General features: G+C 41.9%; 2 protein-coding genes across 2 annotated transcripts in view; both read left to right on the top strand.

Moving 5' to 3' along the window:
* Positions 1-2,356: 2,356 nt before the first annotated feature.
* On the top strand, positions 2,357-6,141 carry LOC110973594 (aquaporin-8-like). Its single transcript, XM_022224507.2, has 5 exons — positions 2,357-2,701; positions 3,416-3,542; positions 3,954-4,204; positions 4,625-4,759; positions 5,179-6,141. Exons 1-5 carry the CDS (start codon positions 2,475-2,477, stop codon positions 5,222-5,224), a joined length of 786 nt encoding a protein of 261 aa, XP_022080199.1. The 5' UTR covers positions 2,357-2,474; the 3' UTR covers positions 5,225-6,141.
* Positions 6,142-6,701: 560 nt separating this feature from the next.
* Positions 6,702-24,707, top strand: part of LOC110973646 (uncharacterized) — a 61,148-nt gene continuing 43,142 nt past the window's right edge. The window contains exons 1-15 of the mRNA XM_022224623.2: positions 6,702-7,094; positions 14,044-14,235; positions 14,992-15,089; positions 15,741-15,932; positions 17,078-17,214; positions 17,680-17,809; positions 18,158-18,323; positions 18,914-19,023; positions 19,590-19,808; positions 20,746-21,096; positions 21,550-21,879; positions 22,941-23,143; positions 23,607-23,760; positions 24,070-24,180; positions 24,432-24,579. Of these exons, the coding sequence (XP_022080315.2) occupies positions 14,045-14,235; positions 14,992-15,089; positions 15,741-15,932; positions 17,078-17,214; positions 17,680-17,809; positions 18,158-18,323; positions 18,914-19,023; positions 19,590-19,808; positions 20,746-21,096; positions 21,550-21,879; positions 22,941-23,143; positions 23,607-23,760; positions 24,070-24,180; positions 24,432-24,579 (2,540 nt within the window). The 5' untranslated portion in view covers positions 6,702-7,094; position 14,044. The remainder of the gene's footprint in view (positions 7,095-14,043; positions 14,236-14,991; positions 15,090-15,740; positions 15,933-17,077; positions 17,215-17,679; positions 17,810-18,157; positions 18,324-18,913; positions 19,024-19,589; positions 19,809-20,745; positions 21,097-21,549; positions 21,880-22,940; positions 23,144-23,606; positions 23,761-24,069; positions 24,181-24,431; positions 24,580-24,707) is intronic.

Raw genomic sequence — 24,707 nt, 5'->3', positions numbered from 1 at the left:
TTTTATAATGATCCTTTAAACTGCAGACGGTGTTGAGCAGAAAAATGGCTGGAGAATAGTTTGATCAGCAAACGTTGTCTGAGAAGTTTCTGACAACAAGACTAACATACAAATATAGTATGGTTTGAGAGTGGATAGTTGATGTTAGCTCCCCAAGAGTATTGGAAGTAGTTTGTCAATTTCCAATACCGAGGGAAGCTAACATCAACTATTCACCCGGAGTGAAAACCATGTTTATAAATTTGTTTTACCTTGCCTCATACATGATGCAGTTGCCATCATCATCTCAGGCATCATTTAAAGCACTGATCGACATGTACATGTGCGGCCATCTGTTAAGCCAGGATGGCGCCTGTGCGTGCACAGGTCATGTAGCTTCAAAAGCACATGCATAGTAAACTATTTCCAGGTTGAGCCAGGGAAGAAGTTGAATAACAGTGAGTGTTCACAATCAGGTTATTAAGTAAACACATTATTGCAATGTATAAGTTGTTTACTTTAATCATGTAAAAATTGAATTTTGCATATTGAGAGAGGAAAAAATAAAGCCCCAAACGAAACCAATACTCTTTCTGACTTTCCTTTAGTTGTGTTCGTTTCATGGCAGAGTTTTTATTAAAGATGGTACAAGTTTTTTCCAGGATATTTGCATGTAACATGAATTTTTAATTTTAACTGTGTTGTAACTGCCAAATAAAAATTAAACATGCGAAGCGAGCATAATTTTTTTTGGTTTGTTTGATTTATTGTGTTTGTAACTCCTTGTTTGTCAGTCTTTTGAGATTTTTGTTTTAAATGTTTGTCATGTCAGCAAGATGTTTATTGTAGTATAACTAATTTGTTAGTGTTTTGAATGGCCTAGTCGTAATACATCGCCGCACAATAATTTGCTTCCCGCTGTAGGATTAATCGTATCAAGCATGAGTTACAAATACGCGACATTCAAACCATTGAGAACGTACGTTGTGCCGCACCATACTCACTGTTATGTGTTAATGAGGTCTGTGTTTAACCACAAAAATAAATATTGAAAAATCGAACAAACCCTCTGCGTCGCTCTGCACTTGAAAGTTCACAGTGTGAATAGGAATGGGAAATTTCGCATTGACATTCGCATGTCACAAGGTGTAAAAATGTTTTTCAACTCCCGTGAAGAAGCGTGAAAATGTTTTGCCACTGTGGGAGAAGCTTTTCACGATTATTTTGTGAAATGAGAATGAATATCTATGGAGAAAATTCCCCATTCCCAGGTTTAACTTTCTCATAATCGTTCGAACTCGTTTTATTTATGTGTACTTTTTAATTTAATTATTTTATATCTTCGGAGAAAGGTTGTAAGTCCCTTAGACACTGGGAAACAAAAATTTCTTGGTCAAGACAAAAGTTTGTGAAACTATCACAAAAATTACTGCCGAGTCTGACCATGCAGAGACAGATTGAAGTTTTTATAGTGTGTTGCTTGGACATTCAGGGGTGTAATACCATAATTTATAGCACTTTGACATGCTAGAGAACTTCACGTGTGTTTTTCCCCCCTTTGCAATGTTGAAAGAAATGTTACCGAGTACCATCTACATGGGGTTTTTACATTGGCACCGAAATCAAACTCTACATCGGCATCATCTAGTATGTTGGCAATAGGCCTACCATTAAATACTTTGCCAACCAATCGAATACTTTGGCAACACTTTTCACACCACAGAGCCCTGAATATTACGAACCACTGCTTGCTGTAGCTAGTGTTCACTTATAAATGGCCTAGATTTTTAAATGCCCCATGCCCCATGATTTCACTCAACAGCGAAGCAAAAACTGTTGTATGTCTACTGCATGTTGGGCTCAAAACTCCAAAACAAAAGTTAGCTGTGGACATTTTGAAATAATCCGTGCTCTGACTGTTGTTTCAGTGTTTTTTTCCTTGAAGCGGTTAAGCCAAACGTTGCAGACCTAGTGAGTCACTTAATCACGGCTTGCGAGATAAAAACACAACTATCAAAATCGAGAGAATTGTACTCTGCCGTACCATGCCCCCTGTATTTACAAATTCGTCAGTCATAAACGATGAGGTCAGTGTTTACCGGAATAGTTAAATATTAACAAAAGTCAACAAATCTTGCATACCACCTTGTACCGCGCCTATGATCTTCATCGCACACAGCAAGCCTGTGTTACGGCGTCATTTTAATAAGTTTTCCTATTATAATCCTGATACAGTTCCATTCCCGCCCAGTACAACCACAGAACATACAGCCAAGCATCCTGATTGGTCAGTTCTACTGATAACAATTTCCAGGCAGACGACAATCGCGTCTGTCACAAGTTGTAGGGTCCAAAGGTACGGATTTATTATTTACTTTCCTCGGGCAAGCGCCATTTTGTTCATGGTACGCATACACTCTCCACAGCGCAGTTCAAATTTTGGGCCACCGTTTTGAGTAAACTTCTGGATTTTAGAGCGAAATTTTGCCTACAAAATGAGCGGAAGAGACCCGGGAAAGATCGATATGGTCGACGATGAGACTGAGGAGCGGCCGATCACGACCTTCGAGAAATACGTCCAGTCGACATTTGCCGAGCTGGTGGGCACCATGTTCTTCACATTCATCGCGTGTCTGGCAGTTACGACGCAGGACCTGGTGGCCATTGCCTTCGCTGAGGGCTTAGCCATGGCGCTTCTGTGTTCTGCCTTCCTAAACATCAGGTTTGTTGTTTCCTTCTCTCTTCAGCATCTTTTGATGTTTTTAGTTTGCGCAAAAGGCCGTGTATATGTTATGTATTTCGATCCCTTTTTCAGATGACGTAATTTCGAAACCCTTTGTTATCTTTTCTTTCTGTTTTGTACAAGTACGCCTATTCGACAGAATCTTCTTGAAAAAGGGCAAGAGATTTGAAAATACTGAGGTTTTTATTGATATTTCGGTCGCAAAATTTCCCCGAACACTTTGACAACTTGGCGTCATAAAAATGGGGAGTTAGAATTGTAATTTAGCCTCCAAAGTTAAATTGAAACTGCAAACTGATTGTAAATTCTCGTCCGTGCCAAAGTTTTGTCATTCATGTTGAATTAAAACTTGAAAGGTCTTTCCTAACTAATAGTTAGGGCATTAGCAACCAAGTGTACTGCTATAATACAACGATAAACCGGAATGCTATGTTAAAAACAACGAAAGGGATATCAAACAGTCATTCACAATGTCCAAGCATTTAACAGAGCACGGGCATCATTATCTCCCGTGAACGAGGAAAAATTCCCGAACGCCGAAGAACGAGCAAGATTCGATCAGCGCCAAGTGACAATGAAAAATATGCTTCTCAGTGCAAGTGGTACTTCTTGACTGTGTTTGGGTACTAAGGTTCAGTGACATTCTGAAATCGGTGGAAAACTAAAGCATTAACCTGTTTCTCGTGGTTGCAGCGGTGGGATCTTCAACCCTGCTCTGACCTTCGCCGTGTGTTTGTGCGGGGGCATCAGCCCACTGCTTGCAGTGTTGTACTTCGTTGTGCAGATCTGTGGAGGAATGCTTGGTGCAGCCTTTGTCAAGGTGAAGTACACAAAATAATTATTAGTCTACGGGGATGAATCCAAGTGAGAACATGCAACACCCCTATAATAGAATAATAAAAATAATAATGATTTGTAATTTTGCCATAAACCCTTTGTAAAATTTGCCTTCCCAAAAATCACTTTCCCTCTTTTTATCATTTGGACCTAAAATTGGTTCTTCTGAGATTCTTGGGGGGAAAGGGATATTGCGTCTGATATTCCAGTTTCAATGAGAACTAAAACAATAGCATCCAATTAAAAATAAACATGCAGCTCAAATACTGGGGGAAAAAATGAAGGCATATGTAACGTGGAAGGCGTTTTGGTGAAGGTACAATAGTTCAAACTTGGACTGAAAGAATATTTTACGTTTACTTGTTTTATTTATTTTTCTCCGGTCTTCATCTAGGCTGTCCTGTTTGAGGATTCGTACTACGACATCCGCGGCGGTTGCAACAAGTTCCGCGGCAGCGTGCCATACGACAAGTACGACTCCCTGCATGTCCTGGGCGTGTCCCCTGGCACGGCCGTCATCATCGAGGCTTTGCTGTCCCTCTTCGTCTACATGTCCTACCTGCAGGCCAACATGGATAACCGGGGCAAACACCTGACGGGACCGCTGGCCTACGGCTTCTCCATCACGGTCGGCATTTTGACAGGGTATGCTTGAAGATACAACTTTTTGAAAGTTGACATTCTATTCACTGCGAAAACTTTGTTTGTCCATGAAACACATTCCTCAACACTTTCTTGCAATCATTTTGTAAACTTCAATATTATCATCTAAACACGTATAAAAAGTGATAGCAAGAAAGTCTTAAGAAAAGTACTCAATGTCTTAACACAGTTTCTGAGTGTTAGGGAGGAGGCATTCTGAGTTTGATATGATTGTATCCTTTGGGGGAGGAAAAAGCGTTCGTAATGGAGTTTGTGGTTTCATTTAAAAGAATGGATGCTTTAATTTTTTTTTTTTTTTACTTTATCTTTCGTTTTGCAAAACCCTATTGTCCATTAATTAAGTTCAGATTGGACGAGATTTTCGGCGTTTATGGTAATCAGTTTGTGTTATTCCCATTGCAGAATGTATTCCTCTGGAGCTTCCTTCAACCCGGCCCGTACCTTCGGCCCCGCCGTGGCCTCAGGCTTTTGGGATGAACAGTACATCTACTGGGCTGGGCCGGTGATTGGTGGTCTGCTTGCTGGAGCTTTCTACAGGTATTAAAACATGCCTCTGTAAAATTTATCTGCAGTTGCTCCTGTGCATTATTGGCTGCAGATTCTGGAAAGGAAATCATCATATTATTATTTAAACAGACTTCCAAATTATTCCGCTGCAGCACCTGACCCCCCTAAAGGGGGACATACCGAACGGGGCAGGGACATCCCCACTTTCGGCACCCATGCTCTCCTGTGACCCGAGCTCAGAATTTGGAGGAGAAAAAACCTTTTTGTCCAGGGCTAATCTAATTTGATCTGCTAATCCCTGAAGAAAAGTAGAAAGCCATTTCCACTCTTGATTTCTAAATGTGCTAAATCCTGAATGACAACGCTTCCCAACTGCTGCCAGAAAAGAGCCAGGCCATGAAAATTTTATCTACTTTTCTATTTTTTCTTTTCTTTTTTTTCATGTGTAGATTCATCCTTGGAGACAGCAACAAGCGTCTTATAATGAGAGACTAGCGACCGAGAAAGAGCCAACCAATGATGAGTCCAGAAACCTACGGAGACGAAATGCCATTTGGAGGCATTTCGTCTAACAAAAAACCTCGTCATCAAACCACTTACATGTAGTTTCGGAGAAGTATGGAAAGTGCTTTGCCGGTGTGAAAACATCTTATGTTTCAAAACTGGGTTGAATGAAATGAAGTGTGCCTTAGAGAGAGCGGAACGTATTAGGTGTATCCATTATGTAATTAGTTTACACTGTTGACATTTCAAGAATAGCGTAGTTTAATGAACAATTAATAAAAAGTAATCATACATGTATATCCCCGCCAGTGGAAATATCGCCTTTGAATATTTTTTGCAAAACATTTAAAGTCTGATCAAATTGTACATACGGATGAAAATAAGTGAAGCCCATAATTATTTTGTTCACTTGTGTACGTTTTAAAAGGTTTTGTCTCTCTTTCTTAACTTTGGAACCTGTACAAAAATAGCCATTTGTTTGTTTTACCGTTCATGCTAAGTAGTCGGGAAAAATACACACGTAAATTTAGAAAGTTTATCACACAAAAGAGCTGTCTGTATACGTATCCATGTGTGTTCTTTTTATTCCATATTCACTGAATTTCATCGTATCGATCAGAGTTTTCTTTTGCCAAAAATTACATCATGGTGCCATTGTTAATTTACGGTGTGGTGATGATCACCGGCTATAATGTTAAATGCGACTTTCCATCATAGTTAATATTGGTTTCGAATTCTTTTTTGGGGGTGGAAACAGGTTACTCTCTGCGGTGTACATACTTTTTGAGTCGTTAATTATCTTTCTAAAATAAATTTGTAGAAACAATTTTGATGTGATTTGTTTCAATTTTTACCTTCAATTCCGTGGCCAGAATAAAGAGTGAAGAGAAATGTCCGTTTACCCATTATCATCGTTTCAGGGGCCATCATTATTAAAAACAAATCATTAATGAAGATTAAACATTTCCTCCCCCAGAAACGGCTGCACTGCAGGCGCGCGGGGAATTGGAATTGAAGTCATTACAGTGTTCATGCAGTGTAGTTAAAACGGTAGTATTGATTTCTGCGAATTGTAGGTATGCGGCTTGAAATGATACGTGCAAGTTGCAACTAAGGAAATAATTGTGAATCCGGCAGCTTGCGGGGTCCATAGGCTCGTGTTTGCCGCATAATTTGGACATTGCCTAAGGTTCGCTTCTGTGGTAAGTTTCCTTAGCTCGCTTCATCCTCATGGTTCCATCGAAGGCCCCTTGAATCTCCCAAGATTTAAATAGATACTATCGGTTACAAAACACCTTAAGACAAAATTGATCAGAATAAACCTAAGAAATTAGGAAAGGGAAAAGGGAAGAAGTGACGCCAACCCCAAGATTAAAACCACTGTTTCGCAAAAGAGGGCGCTGTTTGCATTTCCAATTGGTCTAGGTTCTGTACGCCAATAAACGGTGGTCGAAGGGTGGTAACGTGCGTTCCCTAGTTATGTGCGCACGTCACCCGACCATCGGGCGGGATTTTACATTCGAACATGTGCACACGAGACGGCCAACCGTTTCATCTCAACTTCTCTGGAATTGAAATGCAAATTAACACAGATATTTCTCTCCAAAAATGTGTGGAATGCGTGAATTTCTTCAACCTCCTGTGCTGTTACACTGGGAGACTTTGCCGGTGTGTGACATGCCTGGTTGGTTTCCCAAGGCGTACGTGTGGTCGTTTTGGGCAAGTCTTGGAAAGGTGCAGGTTTTAGGCCTACCCGCCCGTGGATTGGAACTCCACCACGTGAAGTGCAATTTCACTGTGACGGCGCCCTGGTGCCGTGGCCGTTGCTAGATTCTTAGTTGCCTGGTGCTGATGCTGCTAGGTGAGTTGGACGAATTGTTACTCAGTCACTCAGAAAATAAATCACAAGTATGACTTGTTTACAAAATACAAATAATCACGTAGGCCAAGGCCTACATGTAATTAATACGGTGTCAGGTCAACTCGCCCCCTGGCCGACTCGCCCCTTACCGACTCGCCCCTCTCCAACTTGCCCCCTCGTAAACACGCCCCTGACCGACTCGCCTCTTACCAACTCGCCTCCTGGCCGACTCGCCCCCTGACTGACTCGCCCCCTGGCCGAGATGCCCCCTGACCGACTCGCCCCCTATAGGAAGTCAAGCAAATATGGCCGGCCCAATGTATTAAAAAAAACACTAATGGTTCTAACCAACGACGCGACACGAACGACTCACGGACGGTGATGGATATTTGGACATCACCACTAATCACATATTTATTCAAATGCTTCTTACGTCCACTGTCTGATTAGTACGTTATTTGTACATTCAACATACCCTCAGGATCAACAACTTCAAACCCTCCGTCCCATTAATATTTGGGTATGTGACTTTATCTTCTTGTAGTGACCCGATATCCAGTGAGTTAGTTATAGTGTTCAGTTGCTCATTCACTCGACTGGGATCTCACATATACTGCGAAAATTGATTTAGGTCCTTGGATATACACTGTATGCTTGTTGTGTGATGTATAAAGTCATAGTGGTACATTGTACACTAATGTCAATTTTTGATGTCCCATTATTAATTTTTTTTTATTTGCGTAATTTTTCTTCCTGTTTTGGAATTGAATATCTTTGAGAGTGTTTTTAATTTGTTTACTAGTAACAGGCACCAGATGACATGACTGTTTTTCCATGACGTCATGACACCGACAGTGCATGCTGGGATATAATTCAATATGGCCGATCAACAATGTGATCCTTGATGACTGTACTCGCCGAATAAATCAGTATTTAGTGTTAATTGAGAACTAATAATTGCATCCTGTGAAGTTATCGGAACCTGAAAGTGTGTGACAACCGTTACACCCTTTGTCATAAATCATGTCTCCTTAACACTTCCGTAGGTTTGCGTCGCCGGACATTATGCCTAATATGTACCTTTTTTTTTTATCCGAAAAAGTCCGCTAAGTTAATTAATATGGTAGAGTGTTGGTGTTGTGGCACACAAAATCCCATAGACAATACACAGGAAACGCTGCGCCGTGGCCCATACACACGATAATACTGAATTAGTTTTACCAATATCAAAAAAAGTATTGTTACCCCCCAAATTCCACAGAAAGGGAATATCGACCAAGCTTTAAACAACGCACTGCCAACGCACTGCAGCTGGAGTGCGTTGGAGGATTCTTTGCATTACCAGTGGAGTGATTTTCAAACTCCAAGTGGAGTGCAATGGAGGATAAATCCCATGAATGCCAACAACTGGAGTGCCAGGGAGGACAAATGGGTTCTCTAGTAAAGTGGTTTTTGAGACACCCTTGGCACTGTCAGTTCACAGTGAACTATGAAAAGTGACGAATGAAAGAAAGCCGTGGATTTTTTTTACTGGGCACTAGGAGGGGAAAATAGTCTGTTTTTATTGTTAGTGACATTTTATGATGTAAAATGTTACTTAGCCTAACACTTGAGTTGGAATTAGCATGACACTATGATATAGCATGAAATTGCTTAGAATTACATAACGTCAATGTTGGTAAGGCTATATACATGTAAGACCTGCAAAAACAGGTTTTTTCAGAGTACATCCCCTTTCCATGAAGTTGAGAGTCCTGAAATTACCGACATGAGTCAACGGGATGTGTGGAACCTCCAGTCAAGTTTGAGAGGTCAGGAGCGAGACCTGTTTGAGAGCCTTGCTGTCAAAATGAGTGAAGGAAGGTATGTGCACATTCTACATACCGATGCTTGGCGTTTTTTCCTAGTTATAAATGTATGCTTTTTCTTTCAGTTGACTATTGATTTCCCTCTGTTTCATTTATACAAGTAACACATACATGTACATGCAAAGAATAAAATCTACTCTACCATTTTTCTTTGCAGAAAGAGGAAGAGACATGAGAAAGAAACATATCAGAAAAAATGCAGTTGGGATAACGAGCAAAACAGCTCCCAGCCATGACCATCGCTGGCTCCAGCTGATATGATAACAGTGATGGAGTGCAAGGTCATAAGTGGTGGTGTTACCCATGGTAGTAAGGGTGGAAGAAATTTTGACCATAAATATTATGAGACAGAAGAGGAGGCGGGGTTGGATGAAGATGGATCCGGAGAGGAGGAGGAGGAAGAGGAGGAGGAGGAAGATGAGGAGGAGGAAGATGAGGAGGAGGAAGATGACGAGGAGGAAGATGAGGAGGAAGATAAGGAGGAGGAAGATGAGGAGGAGGAAGATGAGGAGGAGGAAGAAGAGGAGGAGGAAGAAGAGGAGGAGGAAGATGAGGAGGAGGAAGATGATGAGGAGGAGGAAGATGAGGAGGAGGAAGATGAGGAGGGAGGAGGAAGATGAGGAGGAGGAGGAAGATGAGGAGGAGGAAGATGAGGAGGAGGAGGAAGATGAGGAGGAAGAAGAGGAGGAGAAAGAAGAGGAGGAGGAAGAGGAAGATGAGGAGGAGGAGGAAGATGAGGAGGAGGAAGAAGATGAGGAGGAAGATGAGGAGGAGGAGGAAGATGAGGAGGAAGAAGAGGAGGAGAAAGAAGAGGAGGAGGAAGAGGAAGATGAGGAGGAGGAAGATGATGAGGAGGAAGATGAGGAGGAGGAAGATGAGGAGGAGGAGGAAGATGAGGAGGAGGAAGATGAGGAGGAAGAAGAGGAGGAGAAAGAAGAGGAGGAGGAAGAGGAAGATGAGGAGGAGGAGGAAGATGAGGAGGAGGAAGAAGATGAGGAGGAAGAAGAGGAGGAAGATGAGGAGGAAGATGAGGAGGAAGAAGAGGAGGAGGAGGAAGATGAGGAGGAGGAAGATGAGGAGGAAGAAGAGGAGGAAGATGAGGAGGAAGAAGAGGAGGAGGAGGAAGATGAGGAGGAGGAAGATGAGGAGGAAGAAGAGGAGGAAGATGAGGAGGAGGAAGATGAGGAGGAGGAAGAAGAGGAGGAAGAAGAGGAGGAATAGGAGGAAGAGGAGGAAGAAGAGGAGGAAGAGGAGGAATAGGAGGAAGAGGAGGAAGAAGAGGAGGAAGAGGATGAAGAAGAAGAGGAAGAGGAGGAGGAAGAGGAGGAGGAGGAAGATGAGGAGGAGGAAGAAGAGGAGGAGGAAGAAGAGGAGGAGGAAGAAGAGGAGGAGGAAGAAGAGGAGGAGGAAGAGGAGGAGGAAGATGAGGAGGAGGAGGAAGATGAGGAGGGGGAGGAAGATGTGGAGGAGGAGGGAGATGAGGAGGAGGAAGAGGAGGAGGAGGAAGATGAGGAGGAGGAAGATGAGAAGGAGGAGGAAGATGAGGAAGAGGATGAAGTTGATTTGTCTCAGCCAATCCCGGGCCCAACCCAACCCAAGAAGCGAAAGACAAAAACCCTAGAGCCTTTGTCCGACAATGACCAGAGAAAACCAAGACATGGGGACCATGTCTATCCAAGAGACGGCCATGGCTAGACAAGAAGTTTGAAAAAAGTACACATCCATAAATTTAGAGGGAAGAAACCTTATGGTCCTCAGCAGGATTGCCCAGACAACGATGACCCATTGGAATATTTCTTGTCGTACTTTCCTCTATTCCTCTTCAGGAAGATTTCAAAGTACATAAACATGACTGGCCAACCTAAACCAAACTTCACCAAACCAACAACTCCAGCTGAAATCCGAGCTTGGTTTGGCATTAGAATGTTGCAAGGGGTCCACGGCAACGAAAATGCAGAGGATGACTGGTCAACGCATCCAGGACTACGCAACAATCTCATCTCTTCAACAATGACAATGGCCCGTTTTAACCAGCAAGAATCAAGAGGAAGGCAGATCGGTATATGTGGCGAAAGAGACCCTCTCTATCCTCTACACATTGTGTGGGATAAGGTTGCCAAGCGATGTAGTAAGAACTACAACGTTCACCGGGATCTGGCACTGGATGAGGCCATGGTCAAATACAAGGGAAACAAATCCAATGTACGGAGAGTTTTTCATGCCCCTGAAGCCAACCAAAGTAGGCTTCAAAATCTTTGCCGTGTGTGAGTCCAACTCTGGCTACACTCACCACTTTCATGTCCACGCTGAAAAGGGACTGAAAATGAAAGATCTAAGTCTCCAGATGATAGAGCCATATTTCGGCAGGTACTACCGGTTCTATTGCGACAAATTCTACAGCTCTTGCTCTTGCAGAGGCACTTCTTGAGGAGAAAACCTACATATGTGGAGCAGTGAAGCGATCATCAGTTGGCCTACCAACTGATTTCAGCACTTCTGCTAAGATCAATCCTGCCATGACAGACACGAAGAAAACGCCACGAGGGACGATGTACGTCCGCCAGAAAGGCCAGATGACAGCGGTACTATGGCGAGACACCAAGGTTGTCTCGCTATTATCCACCTTCCACCAGGGGTATCGTGATCAGGCAACAGATTTGTCTCGAGAAAAGTGATGCAACAAGAACAGACGAAGGCACAGAAGATAGATCTACCAGCCCCGCCTCAGGGGATTGCGTACACAAAGTTCATGGGCGGAGTGGACAGGGCAGACCAGCTCCGCTCCTACCACACATGCAGCAGACAGTCAATGACATGGTGGAAGAAGTTGCTCTACTACCTGATTGACGTTTCACGCGTCAATGCCTACATATGCTATAAGCATCATCGCAAGGCAGAAGACAGCCCGTTGATGAGCACCAGAATGTTCACTGTCAACATTGCAACCTCCCTCATCGCAAGATTTGCAGAAGGAGCACCGGCCTACCAGCCAAAACTCCAGCCGGTTCCTATCTACAATGGACAAAACCACCAGTGTGTCAGAATGCCAGGGAAGTTCCCCAAAATGTGCATCCAGTGCAAACTGACAAACAAGAAGACAGCCAAGGGAAGGAATGTTGTCACGCGGACTGGATGCACAAGCTGCAATATACATCTTTGCAAGGCAGAATGCTTCCTGATGTTTCACGCAGCCAAAGGTGTTCCATGTTAAGCATAAGAAATGTTGCCACAGATAACAGTCAATTCAGCAAAAATAAAAGGCATGTAAAGCAATAGAAAGGTAGTGTTTTTCCTAAGCAGAAAGAAAAAGCATACATTTAAATAGGAACAGAGGAAACCAATTCCTGATTAAAAAAACGAAATAAAAAGGTACTTTCATTTGGGGCAATAATTGTAAGACTGAGCCCTGAAAAAAACAAATTAAATATGCATTTTCCAATCTCTTACTGGTCCCACCAGTAATAAAATGTCAAGAAAAAGTACAGAGTAGTAGTCTTTACTTTGACAGCCCCCAGCAAGTCAGTTTTTCCAAGCACTAAGTATTTTACTCCACAGCCCAATAGAAGTACACTCCAGTGTACTCCAGAGGATTGTGGCATGTAGCTTTGCTGATCAATGTAATAAACTAGGTGTTTACAGCTGGACCAAGTTGACCTCCAGTTTACTTTGCAATTCCTTGAAGTGTACACAGTTTCTCCCTTCAAGTGGTGTGGCCCTTAGTGGATGGCTGTGTAATAAACATAGCCACTTTTTTAAAGGGGAATATTGCAGTGCATTGAAGTGTCAACAAGAGCAAGGGTTAAGCAAGAAAACCAGAGTTTTCTTACCTGCGTTTGGCAAAAGACAACTCATGCAATTTTGTTTCACATCTGGTTTTCCAACCCAGCCATTATGGAATCACTTAGTAGTAACTTAGTTTCATTTAAAACTCCCTTCATCCAGGTCAAGGAACCAGACTACATTCACTAATCTGTCTTCATTCACAGCTTTTTGTCGTGTCATTTACGCAGCCGTTTTACCCAATCATTTCCCTCAAAGACCAAATTCCCGCCCTCTTTTCTTTCTCATATGATAGAGGACATCACTGCCAACTTACCTAGGTAAGTTGTTTGAAAAGGTAGACTTTGTTTCCTTATTATAGGGGCAGGGTGCTAGAAGTAATGAACACTGATTACTTTGCTGATTGACCTGATTGATTTAAAGACCAACTCCAACGATGCTAACTTTTCTCATATTGAATCTTATTCAGAAGAGCCATGTATGATAAAAGTGGCATATATCAATATCTCCCTTACAATACGGTTTGTGTTAATAAAACACAGTTTTTATACCAATTTTTCCTGTGAGTCCAATCCAGTATTGTAAAAATGGATGTGTCGTTACGACTCATTAGCATCTAATGAATATTGATACCGTGGAGAGGAAACACCACAGTGCATGCACTTTAGACATGCATAGTATGCGTAGCCGTAGATGACAGCACAAACTTGAAGAATGCTCTCATTCTTTGGAAACTCGAAGAATTTCAATCCTGGTTCTTTCGCAGAATTTATAAATCCACCGATGATGCACTGTTTCAGCATTATTGTAAATCATGAAGAAAGGGTCACAAACTCTCGATGGAAAATAGATAATACGGATTAGTAGACCAAGCACGCAGATCGATCCCTGGTACGAAGTGCACGCACATGTAGCTCCATGTTCATGTACGTGTTCATTTGTGGTAGAATCAGTCATGCCACAGATACCAGTTGCAAAGTTTTCTCCGGTATTACATTGTACAAATTTTGTTTCTCAACAGTGCCGCCAGTGGTCAAATTGTGGAAATTTTTCATAAAACTTGAAGACACCGTTCAAAAATTTCAGCAAAAAAACAAAAAAATACAGAAGCATCGCGGACATGATTTGGTAATGAATATATGATTTATTATACACTCAATGCAGTCATTTTTGAAACTTTTAAAACTGTTGGAGTTGCTCCTTAAAGATTGTTGACTGGCAAATTACAGTTATTACAATGATTTGCTGATTGAGTTGAAAAGTGATTGACACAAGTTGTCCTGATCTCTGCCGCATTACAGAATGAAGGCCCCCAGTGTATGTGCAATCTTGCTGTGGTCTTGCTGGTGCTTCGGCAGCCCAGCAGAGGCTTCCCTTGCCTCCATCAATGTCGGAGGGGACAGAAATCCTCAAGCGCTTCTCCTCGCAGAGGCGTCAAGGTTCTCCAGGCAGCTTGATGAAGTTGGAGTGGGAGAGCACAGACGGTTTCAGAGGTGTGATTTGTGTGTGTTTGCGGGGGGGGCTCAGTATTAGGTCTATCCAGTGTATACAAAATGGGGGGGGGTTGGTCACCATCAGCATTTGTGAAAGGGGAAATAACCCAAAATGGGGTCAAGATGAGCAACAGTGGTGTATCGGGGAGTGACTTGGGCTGGGGGAGGGGGCAAATGGAAGTTTTTCTCCTGCTCAACTGTCAATTTTTTTCACCTGTATAATAATCCTCAACCTGCCCAACCCTGATCAGGTGTTGACCCTGAATTTCAGCTTTTTTGTGCACCTGGTCTGTACAAAGTATGGGAACTTTTTACATTTCAGCTTTTTGCTAGCTGTTTTCAGCTTTCATAATAAGTGGCCACTTACACCCCTGTTAAAATGCTGATGCTTTAAAAAAAAAATCAGCAATGTGACTCTAGTGGACACGACTTGTCTCCCCTGCCCCCCACCAAACACCACTGAGGAGTGGGTCATCTTATCTGGGTGAAAATATCTTTGAAGTTATTAAACAAACAGGAGAGGGCAGATGAAGAAATGGGAAACAAGACTGCATGTACTGTGTGTATATATGCCGATGACCTTTTTTTCAAATGAAAATATGGAAGGGGTTTATTTGCCCTCACTGGATACATTCACACACTGTTTTACCCTAAAAAATTGTTATAAAACCCTAACTTAGTATTTTTGCCTTGGTATCTGTCCCTTGATGAATTTGTGTAGTCTCTTAAAATCTGTTATCTTGTTTGAACCTACAGGTCTTTGAATGGTCTCCCTATGCACAGGGTTAAACGGAGTGATGTCACTGACTTCAGACACGGTTTCTATCCTGGAACAGGGGTTGGAAACCGGGAAGGTAAGGGAAGCAGGTTTTACCCTAAGGCACCTCACTAAGCCCTGCTAAATCTTGTAAAACCTCCAGGTAAACCTCCAATTACCTCCTGTCTACAACTGCAGTATTCTTCCTGAAGAAATGTCCGTCCGTATGCACCCCTTTCACTCTTTGACAAAGATTTGAACAAAACCCCAAATTTGACAGGAAACTGGCTCTCCCAGTAAACAGGTTGGAGCAGTGAACAGATCTTGCTGGGAATTGATGTGATTGGGTGTGTTGAAGCTCTGACATCACAGGGATTACTTATTCAAAAACATAAAGGGACTGACTCTTGCAAGAATGCAGAGAGCACATTTTAAATGTTAAATTCGTTATAGTAGTTTATGCAGGGTGTGAACAGCTACTTTTAAAATCTTTAGTACTGACAGAGATTCCAATTATACTGTTGGAACTCAAATCTTTGCACCCTTTTTGTCGTTTGGAATCCTGTAATGATCTTTGTTGCTAAAATTTTATGTCAGTGGTATAAAATTAGCAAGATGCTCAAAATTTTTTCGGGGGAGTTTCAAGTTTGCCATTCCCACGCACTAAAGCTTCTTCAAGTGAATGTTAATATCCCATGGCTGAGCTGAAATTGTTCTGTTCAACTTCTGCGGCTCTTTGTCCTTTCAGAGTTTGAGTTTTCTTCCCTGGACCGAGTTATGTCTGCGTCCATTTTGAATGAAACCATCATTGAGTGGGGCTACATTGAGATTGGCATTAACGAGACCCTGGTGATGGCAACCACAGAGGAAGCCCTGCTAGTCTTCAAGCTCGACCTGCTGAAACCAGTGGAGAAGCTGTCTTTGATAAAAAATTTCTCAAGTACAGTGTACAATTCATCGTATTGGAGGCAGCAGTCAGTTTTTATCAAGAGCAAAACTACACGACTAAATGAAATTTCAGGGGGTCAGGAAGGGTGTGCGATTGGGTAAAGTAACATGCTCTCCAGGAGAAAATTGTCCTCGAGAGAAACATTTGTCCTACCTGAACCCCAGCATTTTTTGCCAATGTAACAGAATCCAGCAATAGGAAAAAGATTTTCCTGCCGATGAATTTACGAGGTTATTGTAGCAAGAGCAAACTGTCTGAAGGTCATGTTCCCTTCTGGTGCCAAAAGCACATGAACGTAGTTTGTCAAAGGCATTTCAAATTTTCAGCTGAAGTTGAGTTTTTGTTTGCATTTGATATCAGACTGAGCATGAATCTGCATTTAACAGAGTTGTAGACTCAAGTCACTTGAATTGGACTTGAGTCATTTTGTAACTCTTGGTTTGACTTGTAACTATCAGTTTTTGACGTGTGACTTGGACTTGCACATTATGACATGTTACTGACGCAAGTCAGAGAAAACCCAATCAAACCCATTAAAGTTTTAAATTAGGCCTATCAACTTACGCAAGGCTGCATTCTTAAAATAATCAGTGTAACACTTTGTTTAGCTCGCGACTTCTACTTTGGTCTTGCCTGCCCAAGGCCACGTCTGAATCACTTGGATGTGGCTTGAAATCAAACATCCTACGACTTGACTTGTTCTCAAATAAAAATGCTTGTGACTTGCTGGTGTTTTGACCAAAATGACTTGTGACTCGACTTGATCTACATGTATGATCAAATGACTTGTGACTTGACTTTCGACTGGACCAAATGACTTGTGACTCGGTTTAGACTTGCAAAAATTGACTTGTGACTTGACTTGGACATGCAAAAATTCACTTGCTACCATCTATGGTCTTTAGACTTTTAAGACAAAGATCGGCAGAAATTCCTTGCAATAGATATGAATATTTACTGTTATTTTAGTGCTTTAACATTCAGCTTTTCAATACTAAAAGGGTATATAATGCCATCAACTTTTGGAAAGCTTTGACAATAAGTTGATCAGAGTTATGTGAAAAATAAAAGAAACGATTGCTTTGTAATCGGAAGTATTTCTTTTCTAAGAACCTGTTTTTCCTATCAATTTCAAGATGTGATGGTGTCAGAGGTCTTCACGCGGCATAGCTGGCAAGCTGGGCACATCGTCAAGACCACTCACTATCTGACAACATACGATTCCAGCTACTTCCTACGTCACTATACGCTAGAGACAAGCAACAATATCACGGTACAGACTCTTTCTTGTCAGAAAAAAGTCAAGGTGGTAGTTGAAAATGTTTGAAGCTGAAACTTTGAAAGCTTGCATTCCTTGGAAATTTCTAAGATTATCTAAGAATTGCCCCTGACTTATGGTCGCAAAATGTCACATTGCTATTATTGTCATTTCCAAAGAAAAACTTTTCCCCTCTTTTAAACAATAATCATCGTGGGAAATAAGTCATACGTAAAAAATGAATAAGCTAGCACTTTGTTTTTCTTAACTTTTTAGCATCTTTTACCTAATCTTGTGAATTGCATCACTGTTGAGCATCTAGATATACATTTACACGGATGTAAAAATCTGTTTAGGTTACTTAGACGTACTGCCCAAAGCACAGTATTACTCTTTGGTAATAAAACATTCCTTATAAGAGACGAAGTAAATGAAGCTGGCTCGCGTTTAATCCGGTTATTTCTTCCATATTTTTGACAGCTTAAAGATTCGGTGGATTTGGGACCCATATCCATCGTGGACCTTCATTATTTTGCCTTTGACAAGGTCACATACCTGGCAGCCCTGACGTCCAATGGATTTGTGAGGCTGTACAGATGGAGCAGTAGATGTGAGTATCTGGACTATTGAGGAGGCGGGGCCTGGTACCAAGAAAGGTGTGTGGGTGGGGGCTTCTTGATACACATGGCTCCATGAGTTGTGAATTTTTTAAGCACTGTTGACATTCAGATGGGAAATAAATGATTTTGAAAATGAGGCAAATCAGCCGTCATCCACTCATCTGTTTCACTAGCTGTGACCATCACAAAACAAAAAAAAATTACACCTTCATCTTGTGATATTGTATTGATCTTTCTTGGCACAAACATGGTCTGAGGTCACTGATGGTCACCACATTGATGTCTTCAGTTTTCAGAAATCACATTCACGCATATTTCTTCTTTTTTTTCACAATCAGACTGCAAATTCTCCGTGGCAGAGGATCTGACTGTGTCCGTAGCAGTGTCCAACGTGCAGGCGTTTGACATATCAGGAGCACACTACCTTTTAGTGTCGGCCTTTGGCTCTAACTCGACCCTGTTTAAATATCACAGCCGGCAGAGTTCATTCAGACAATATCAACTGTAAGTGTTGTATCTAGAAATTTTTTGGGGGGTAGGGAGGAGGGTTTTCTAGGGCAGGGGATGGAAGACTTGCCCCATCCCTCACCCTGCCTTTGCCCTGCTATAATCTTTTGAAGTTTGGAAAATTACCATGCATCTTGAACCCTTGGCCTCATCTCAAAGCCCTCTTGCCTAGAATGAAAATCGAATGAGAAGATTTGTTTGGCTTGATATCGCACAGAGCCCCAAGATGAAGTCAGCCCCAACTATGGTTTGTGAAACGGCCCTTGTAATCATGGGCCTGCTTTCAAAGTCCAGTGCAATATGGAGTTTCAAACATATTTCACGAGGCTGTTGATTTCTATAAATATGGTGGCCAAGACACAGAATTTTGCTAGGTAAATGAAACGTTTACTGAGTAAAAATTGGTCGCAAGTTCAAATGCTGGGTACTTTGTATTTCTCATGACCGGTTTTCTCTGATGGTTGCTTGGCACAGTGATTTGTCGGCAAAGTTTTCTGCTTATTGGCTCAATTGGATTTGGCCCCGAGGCATTGATAGAGCAACGAATGTGGTTACAATGTCCATATTCTCTCACTTTGTTTGGTCAGTCTGTATCCAGATGGTGCCAAGCAGGCCACGTACTTCACAGATGCCTACGAGCATTACCTTGTTTTCATCAATGCTTTGGGCCAGACGTCCACTTTCTTCAAGTGGAATGGTAAGAACGTCAAATAGGGGCAAGTGTTGTAACGTTTTCTGGAATTTGAAAATGCTGGGTGGAACTGATCAGAGTAATTTGATGAGTCTTGCATTTCTATCTTCACAGATTTGTGCATAATTATGTCTGTTCAGAGGCTTGAAGATGTGGGCTCTTACTTGAAGTGTGTCACATGTGTAAGGACAGATCCAGTATCAAATTTTCTAGGAGGCTAAACTTGATTTTTGGGAGCCAAAATTGTTGAATATGACCTTTCATGGCCTTTTCTTGGGGGTGAAGTTAAATTTGAGGGCTTAATTCATGCCTTTTTGAAAGAGGGAAAATGCAATAGACCCCAAACTTTGTCTTTCTCCAGTAATTTTGAGGTTCCGATTTTTGAAAGATAGTCCCCATTGGCTCCATGTGGATGTGCCCTCGACAACCGTAACTGTTCTCTAAGTAGGCAGAGTTGAATATTTGTCCGGACAACATCACATTTCTTAGACTCTCCCCAGCAATGAACACATGTGCCTGTCACTGTTGTACTGATCGTAGTTGTCTGCACATTTCCTCGTTACTATTTCCAGGGTTCAAATTCGAGGAACTGCAGATCATTAACACGGCCGGCGCTAATCACTGGCTCCCCGTGCCCGTCCCAGGATCGCAAGATGGCACCCTGCTCATTTTGTCATCCAACGGCTGGGCACCGGACGTGTTGCCCCTCACAGTGTACAAGCATGACCCCCAGACGGGCATCTTCCAAGAGTTGAGCGAGACACCAGTCAGTGAGATGCTGAATCAACCGGGTACAACTTTAAACATTCATGTTTCAGCCGAGTTAGCATTGATTTGTTATAATCTTTAAACATTCATGTTTCAGCCGAGTTAGCATTGATTTGTTGTAATCTTTAAACATTCATGTTTCAGCCGAGTTAGAATTGATTTGTTATAATCTTTAAACATTCATGTTTCAGCCGAGTTAGCATTGATTTGTTATAATCTTTTAAACATTCATGTTTCAGCCGAGTTAGCATTGATTTGTTATAATCTTTAAACATTCATGTTTCAGCCGAGTTAGCATTGATTTGTTATAATCTTTAAACATTCATGTTTCAGCCGAGTTAGCATTGATTTGTTATAATCTTTAAACATTCATGTTTCAGCCGAGTTAGCATTGATTTGTTATAACCTGTCATTCAGCATGTTTCGTTCCCCACCATCGTTTTTTTGTGTTGTCAGTTTTGACAGCTTAGAACTGTTTGAAACTCTAAAACCTTTGAAAAGAAAAATTAACTTTTTGAAAATCTCAAAGTTTTGGAAAGCCTCAAAATTATAGTGAACCAGTCACAAAGCCAGTGAATGGCTTTGTTAAACATTAAAAAACCACAGTTGCCGACACAGTGGAATTTTCTTTGTATTCACGCATGTGTCGGATATAAATCACCCTTAAACCTTACATGTTTCACACCTGTTCAATTTCAATCCGATGCTGGTATGCAATGATGAACTGCTGGTTGCTATATCAGCACCCAGCAGTGTACACTAGTATCAAACACCTTGATGAGCTGGCAAAATCAAGAAGTTGCGCAGTGGGTCTAACTCCGTTCAAATAAATGGAAATGAACGTGTACCTTAATTTGAAGAACAGAAGTCTTCATCTTCTAATTGTGTTTGTTGGATCAGTCTGCATTGCCACTATAAAAAGTAACAATTATTTCTTCTGTTTTGTTTTACTTGTTCTAGTGGAGAACCGAATACGGCTCATGGGCGGCAGCAGTTACCTGGAGGGGCGAGTGGAGGTGTATCGTAACTTCACTTGGGGGACCGTCTGTGACGATGAGTGGGATCTGCAGGATGCCAACGTGGTGTGTCGGCAGCTGGGCTACGGAGCTGCGGTCTCTGCCCCAGGCCAGGCGCGCTTTTGCCAGGGCGCTGGACCCATAGTTTATGACAACGTGAATTGCTTGGGGAATGAGAGCATGTTACATGCTTGCAGCCTGTCAACTTCACCTTCTAACTGTACTCATGCTAAAGACGCTGGTGTGGTCTGTGCTCCAAACGGTCCAGCTCAGTCAACTTACAAAAAGTTCCAGGGTGGGTTATTTCATATACCTTTCCATCTTTCTCTATCAGAATATGCTTAAGTGTCCTCTCATATTCGTGTTTTTCAGTCACTATTCATCGTTAGCATTGGAAATAGAAAATGTGAGTCATAGCGAACAAAATACAAACATGAAATAGGTAATTGGTTAATTCTTAATCGTGGAAGATTGCAGATCAAAAATGAAAATGTCTAGAAATGATGACATAACGATAGATACAGTCACTTTTGATTTTAGTCACATTTTAAATGGGCCAGTGCCCCAAAATGAGTTAAAGATGCTTGATTAAATTAAAACTCAAATAACATCAAACAGTGATACTGAATCAAATACCAACCTAACGTTTTTTGTTGTTACCTGTATTGCAAGATTTCATGTTCTTTTACTGATCCGTGCCTGATGCCGTGTCATGGATCTCTGTTCTCATTTCGTCTGTCTATCTCAGTGGAGAACCAAATACGGCTTGTGGGCAGCAGCAGCTACCTGGAGGGGCGAGTGGAGGTGTATCATAACGGCACTTGGGGGACCGTCTGCGATGATTCCTGGGATCTGCAGGATGCTGACGTGGTGTGTCGACAGCTGGGCTATGGAGCTGCGGTCTCCGCCCCTAAGGAGGCACTCTTTTGCCACGGCTCTGGACCCATAGTTTACAGCAACGTGAACTGTGTAGGGAACGAAAGCATGTTACAGTCTTGCGACCTACTCACAAGCCACAACTGTGTTCATGATGAAGATGCTGGTGCCGTCTGCACTGCAAGTCACCCAACTGAGTCAGGTATGCGTGGTACCTTTTAAACAATTCTAGGGGGTCACCCGTTCTATCTGTAGTTGAAGTTATCCAAGTTTTCTTATCAAGAAATAGAAAAGCATGGTAAAAATGTCCAGTAAGCTGTTGTCACATCAGCAGTGTTTCCCTGATGGGTTTACATTTTCGTCATTCCTTAAGCACAACCCATTCTTCATGTGAATCAATGGGGAGGATATGAGCTCCCGAGCTGGACCAAGAGAGGGTGCAATTTTCCTGGCAAGAGAGGCTCCTTTGGTGGGAACTGCACTTCACTGGTTCACAAGTGATGGTGAAATTTACATGTTGCGGTTGCGTCGTTACCAACAAAAATAAACACTCCCCACCAATATGGCTCTTTTCACGTGACAGGGAGGGGACGCTTTTGCTCAAGGTGGATAACTCGCTGTCCATTTCTAAAGTCAAAACTGACGGGTTAATTTTGTCCCATCTGTTTTTTGACAGCAAACGTGAACAACATAAATCACTCAACCTTTTCTTTCAAACTGCAGCCTGCAGCGTCAATTCGCAAGTATTGAATGTTCTTGAGTGTTAAAACACTTGTAGAAGTTTATAACCAGATGGGAGACACTACTAATGTGACTGGCACCTTTTGATTACCATATATCGTGTCATAGAGACTTATTCAGGGAGATACATTTTGTTTGGTGAAACCACACTCAAGTGAGCATCGTAAAAACCCATGCGTGCTTGCAAGTTGGTAAACGTGTGTTTGTTGAGCCGTGTAACATGTGCAAACCATCTCCTTCACATGCGCGGTGCCACCTTGGTAATGGCTTCTCATGAAAATTGCTGAATCTGCCAGTAAAAATGGAGACAATGTATCACAGATGCTGTCTCAGTTTATCTCGACTAATTTAATAACGCCAAACCAAAGTTGAAAATGCTCGATTTACTCAATTTCACGTGACATGTTGGAAATCCAAGAAATAAGCACTGAATAAGATGAAACGGTCATATTAAATCCTAAATTAACTTTGTTTTCATCTCACAACTGTCACTCTCAGATATTTTTCTCTTGTCATTTGTAGTTTCCTGTGCTGAGTGTCACAATGCCACAAGTGCCTTGTCCTTCCATGTGGGCACCGATGTGTACTTGCTGTTGGGCGTCAGCAGCTACCCCTACTCCAAGGATCCTGGGAATTTCTTCAAGATGACTCTCCTTTACATGGATACCGATGACCCTGTGGTTGTGGAGAGCCTACAGCTGGAAGCTAAGATTGACGAATTAGATGTGAGATCTTGGTAGATTTTAAGCAGTAAAAATGTTTTGGCCAAACTTTTTTGTAAAGGTGCTATATGCAACCGCGCTCTTGCATGCATTTTGACTTGGACTTTCAAAAAGTTGACAAAACTTGGTCTTAATAAAATACGATAAATATAATTCTGCATTTCATACCCATAAACAGGCCACAGAGGCACTGATTAACACTTGCCCATTAAAAGTTGTTTCTTGCATAAAGACGTGCAAATTTGCATCCATTTTATTTATACCTATAAGGAAAATGACGTTTTGATCAAAGGATTGAAGATCTCAGCTTCCGCTTTGCAGTCTGACTTTAAGTTGAATTCCTGCCCGTCAGGCCTACAATCACGATTGACCGGGTCAGTGTGTGTGACACAATTCTGCTTTCATCGGCTGCCTAAGTTGATTAATCCTGACAGACCTGCGCGCAATATTTTTTCTCTTACTCTAGAACAAAACCAACAGTTTGAATGCCTCGCTGGCAGGAGCTGACAAAATCATTGCGAACAGCGTGACCAAGGACGGCCATGAGGAAATCCGGGGCGTGAAGACATTTACGGAAGTTGATATCAAAAAGGCCGAGGTGGAAAATATTAACGTAGATGGTGAGAATAATGGCACACCTTGTGAAGTTTTTAAGCAGCAAGTATAATAGATTTATGACCTCATATTTCTGCCTTATGCAGGGATATGAGGATGTAGCTTTTCAGCTGATTTCAGAGGATTTATGTGTAGATATTTACTGTGATTGTGGGCTTTTTTGTACACACCCTGCACGGTACAAAATTAAGGAAATTTGTTAAGAGTTTTTTTGTTAGCTGATATCAAGTTTTCTTGTAAGTAGTCGCTCAATCCCCTGCTTGTAACTCCTTAATTTCTGTGGAGGATTGATTTCATTTTCTTTTCCTTTTCAGATGCTTATATTTATGCGCCAAGACCAACAGGAAATGAGAGCCTGGGCTATGTTGTGAACAGGTCCTTGACGCAGCGGAGAGAGATTGAAGATTTCCTGGATTTCTTAAACAGTAGGCTTGTATCAAGATTTCCATGGGATTATGAAGCATAGTTGACTGCACTGTGAAATTTAAACTCTTGTTTGGCCGTGAAAGTATTGTTAGAAACATTCACAGTGCTATTAGAGCTCGGCCTGTGCCAAATATACGAATAGTTCAATCTTTGATCAACTTTTTATTATTCAAATTCCATCTCGGGAATGTTCTCCAGTCCTCATGTTGAGCAGGTTAATTAGTGATGGCCTTCTGTCCCTCTCCTGCAGATGTGGTGACACTAAACACCACCCAGACCATCACTGGGGCCAAGAATATCACCAGTGTGACCATCCAGGGTGCGCTCAACACGACAGTATTCAGCACAAGGGTCTTTGACGGCGTCAACATCGATGAGCTGAACAGAGAAGCTTTCAGGTAGCTTCAATTCCTCCGATCCCTTCATTCTCTGACATTGTACTGTACACAGATGTTACCAATAGTTTACAACATGTGAATCTGTTTGGAATCTCTTAAGCACACCACATGGGAGGACAATATTTTGT

The sequence above is a fragment of the Acanthaster planci genome, linkage group LG07, assembly GCF_054643075.1.
Source record: "Acanthaster planci isolate LZ-2023a linkage group LG07, COTS_SCS, whole genome shotgun sequence".
Lineage (NCBI taxonomy): Eukaryota > Metazoa > Echinodermata > Asteroidea > Valvatida > Acanthasteridae > Acanthaster > Acanthaster planci.
The sequence above is the reverse complement of the archived record's forward strand: the minus strand, read 5'-3'. Positions and strand labels throughout refer to the sequence as shown.

Coding starts and splice junctions, on each gene's coding strand:
- LOC110973594 (XM_022224507.2), top strand. CDS start 2,475: ATGAGCGGAAGAGACCCGGGAAAGATCGATATGGTCGACGATGAGACT. Junction 2,702..3,415: donor TCTGCCTTCCTAAACATCAG/GTTTGTTGTTTC, acceptor TCGTGGTTGCAG/CGGTGGGATCTTCAACCCTG. Junction 3,543..3,953: donor TTGGTGCAGCCTTTGTCAAG/GTGAAGTACACA, acceptor GTCTTCATCTAG/GCTGTCCTGTTTGAGGATTC.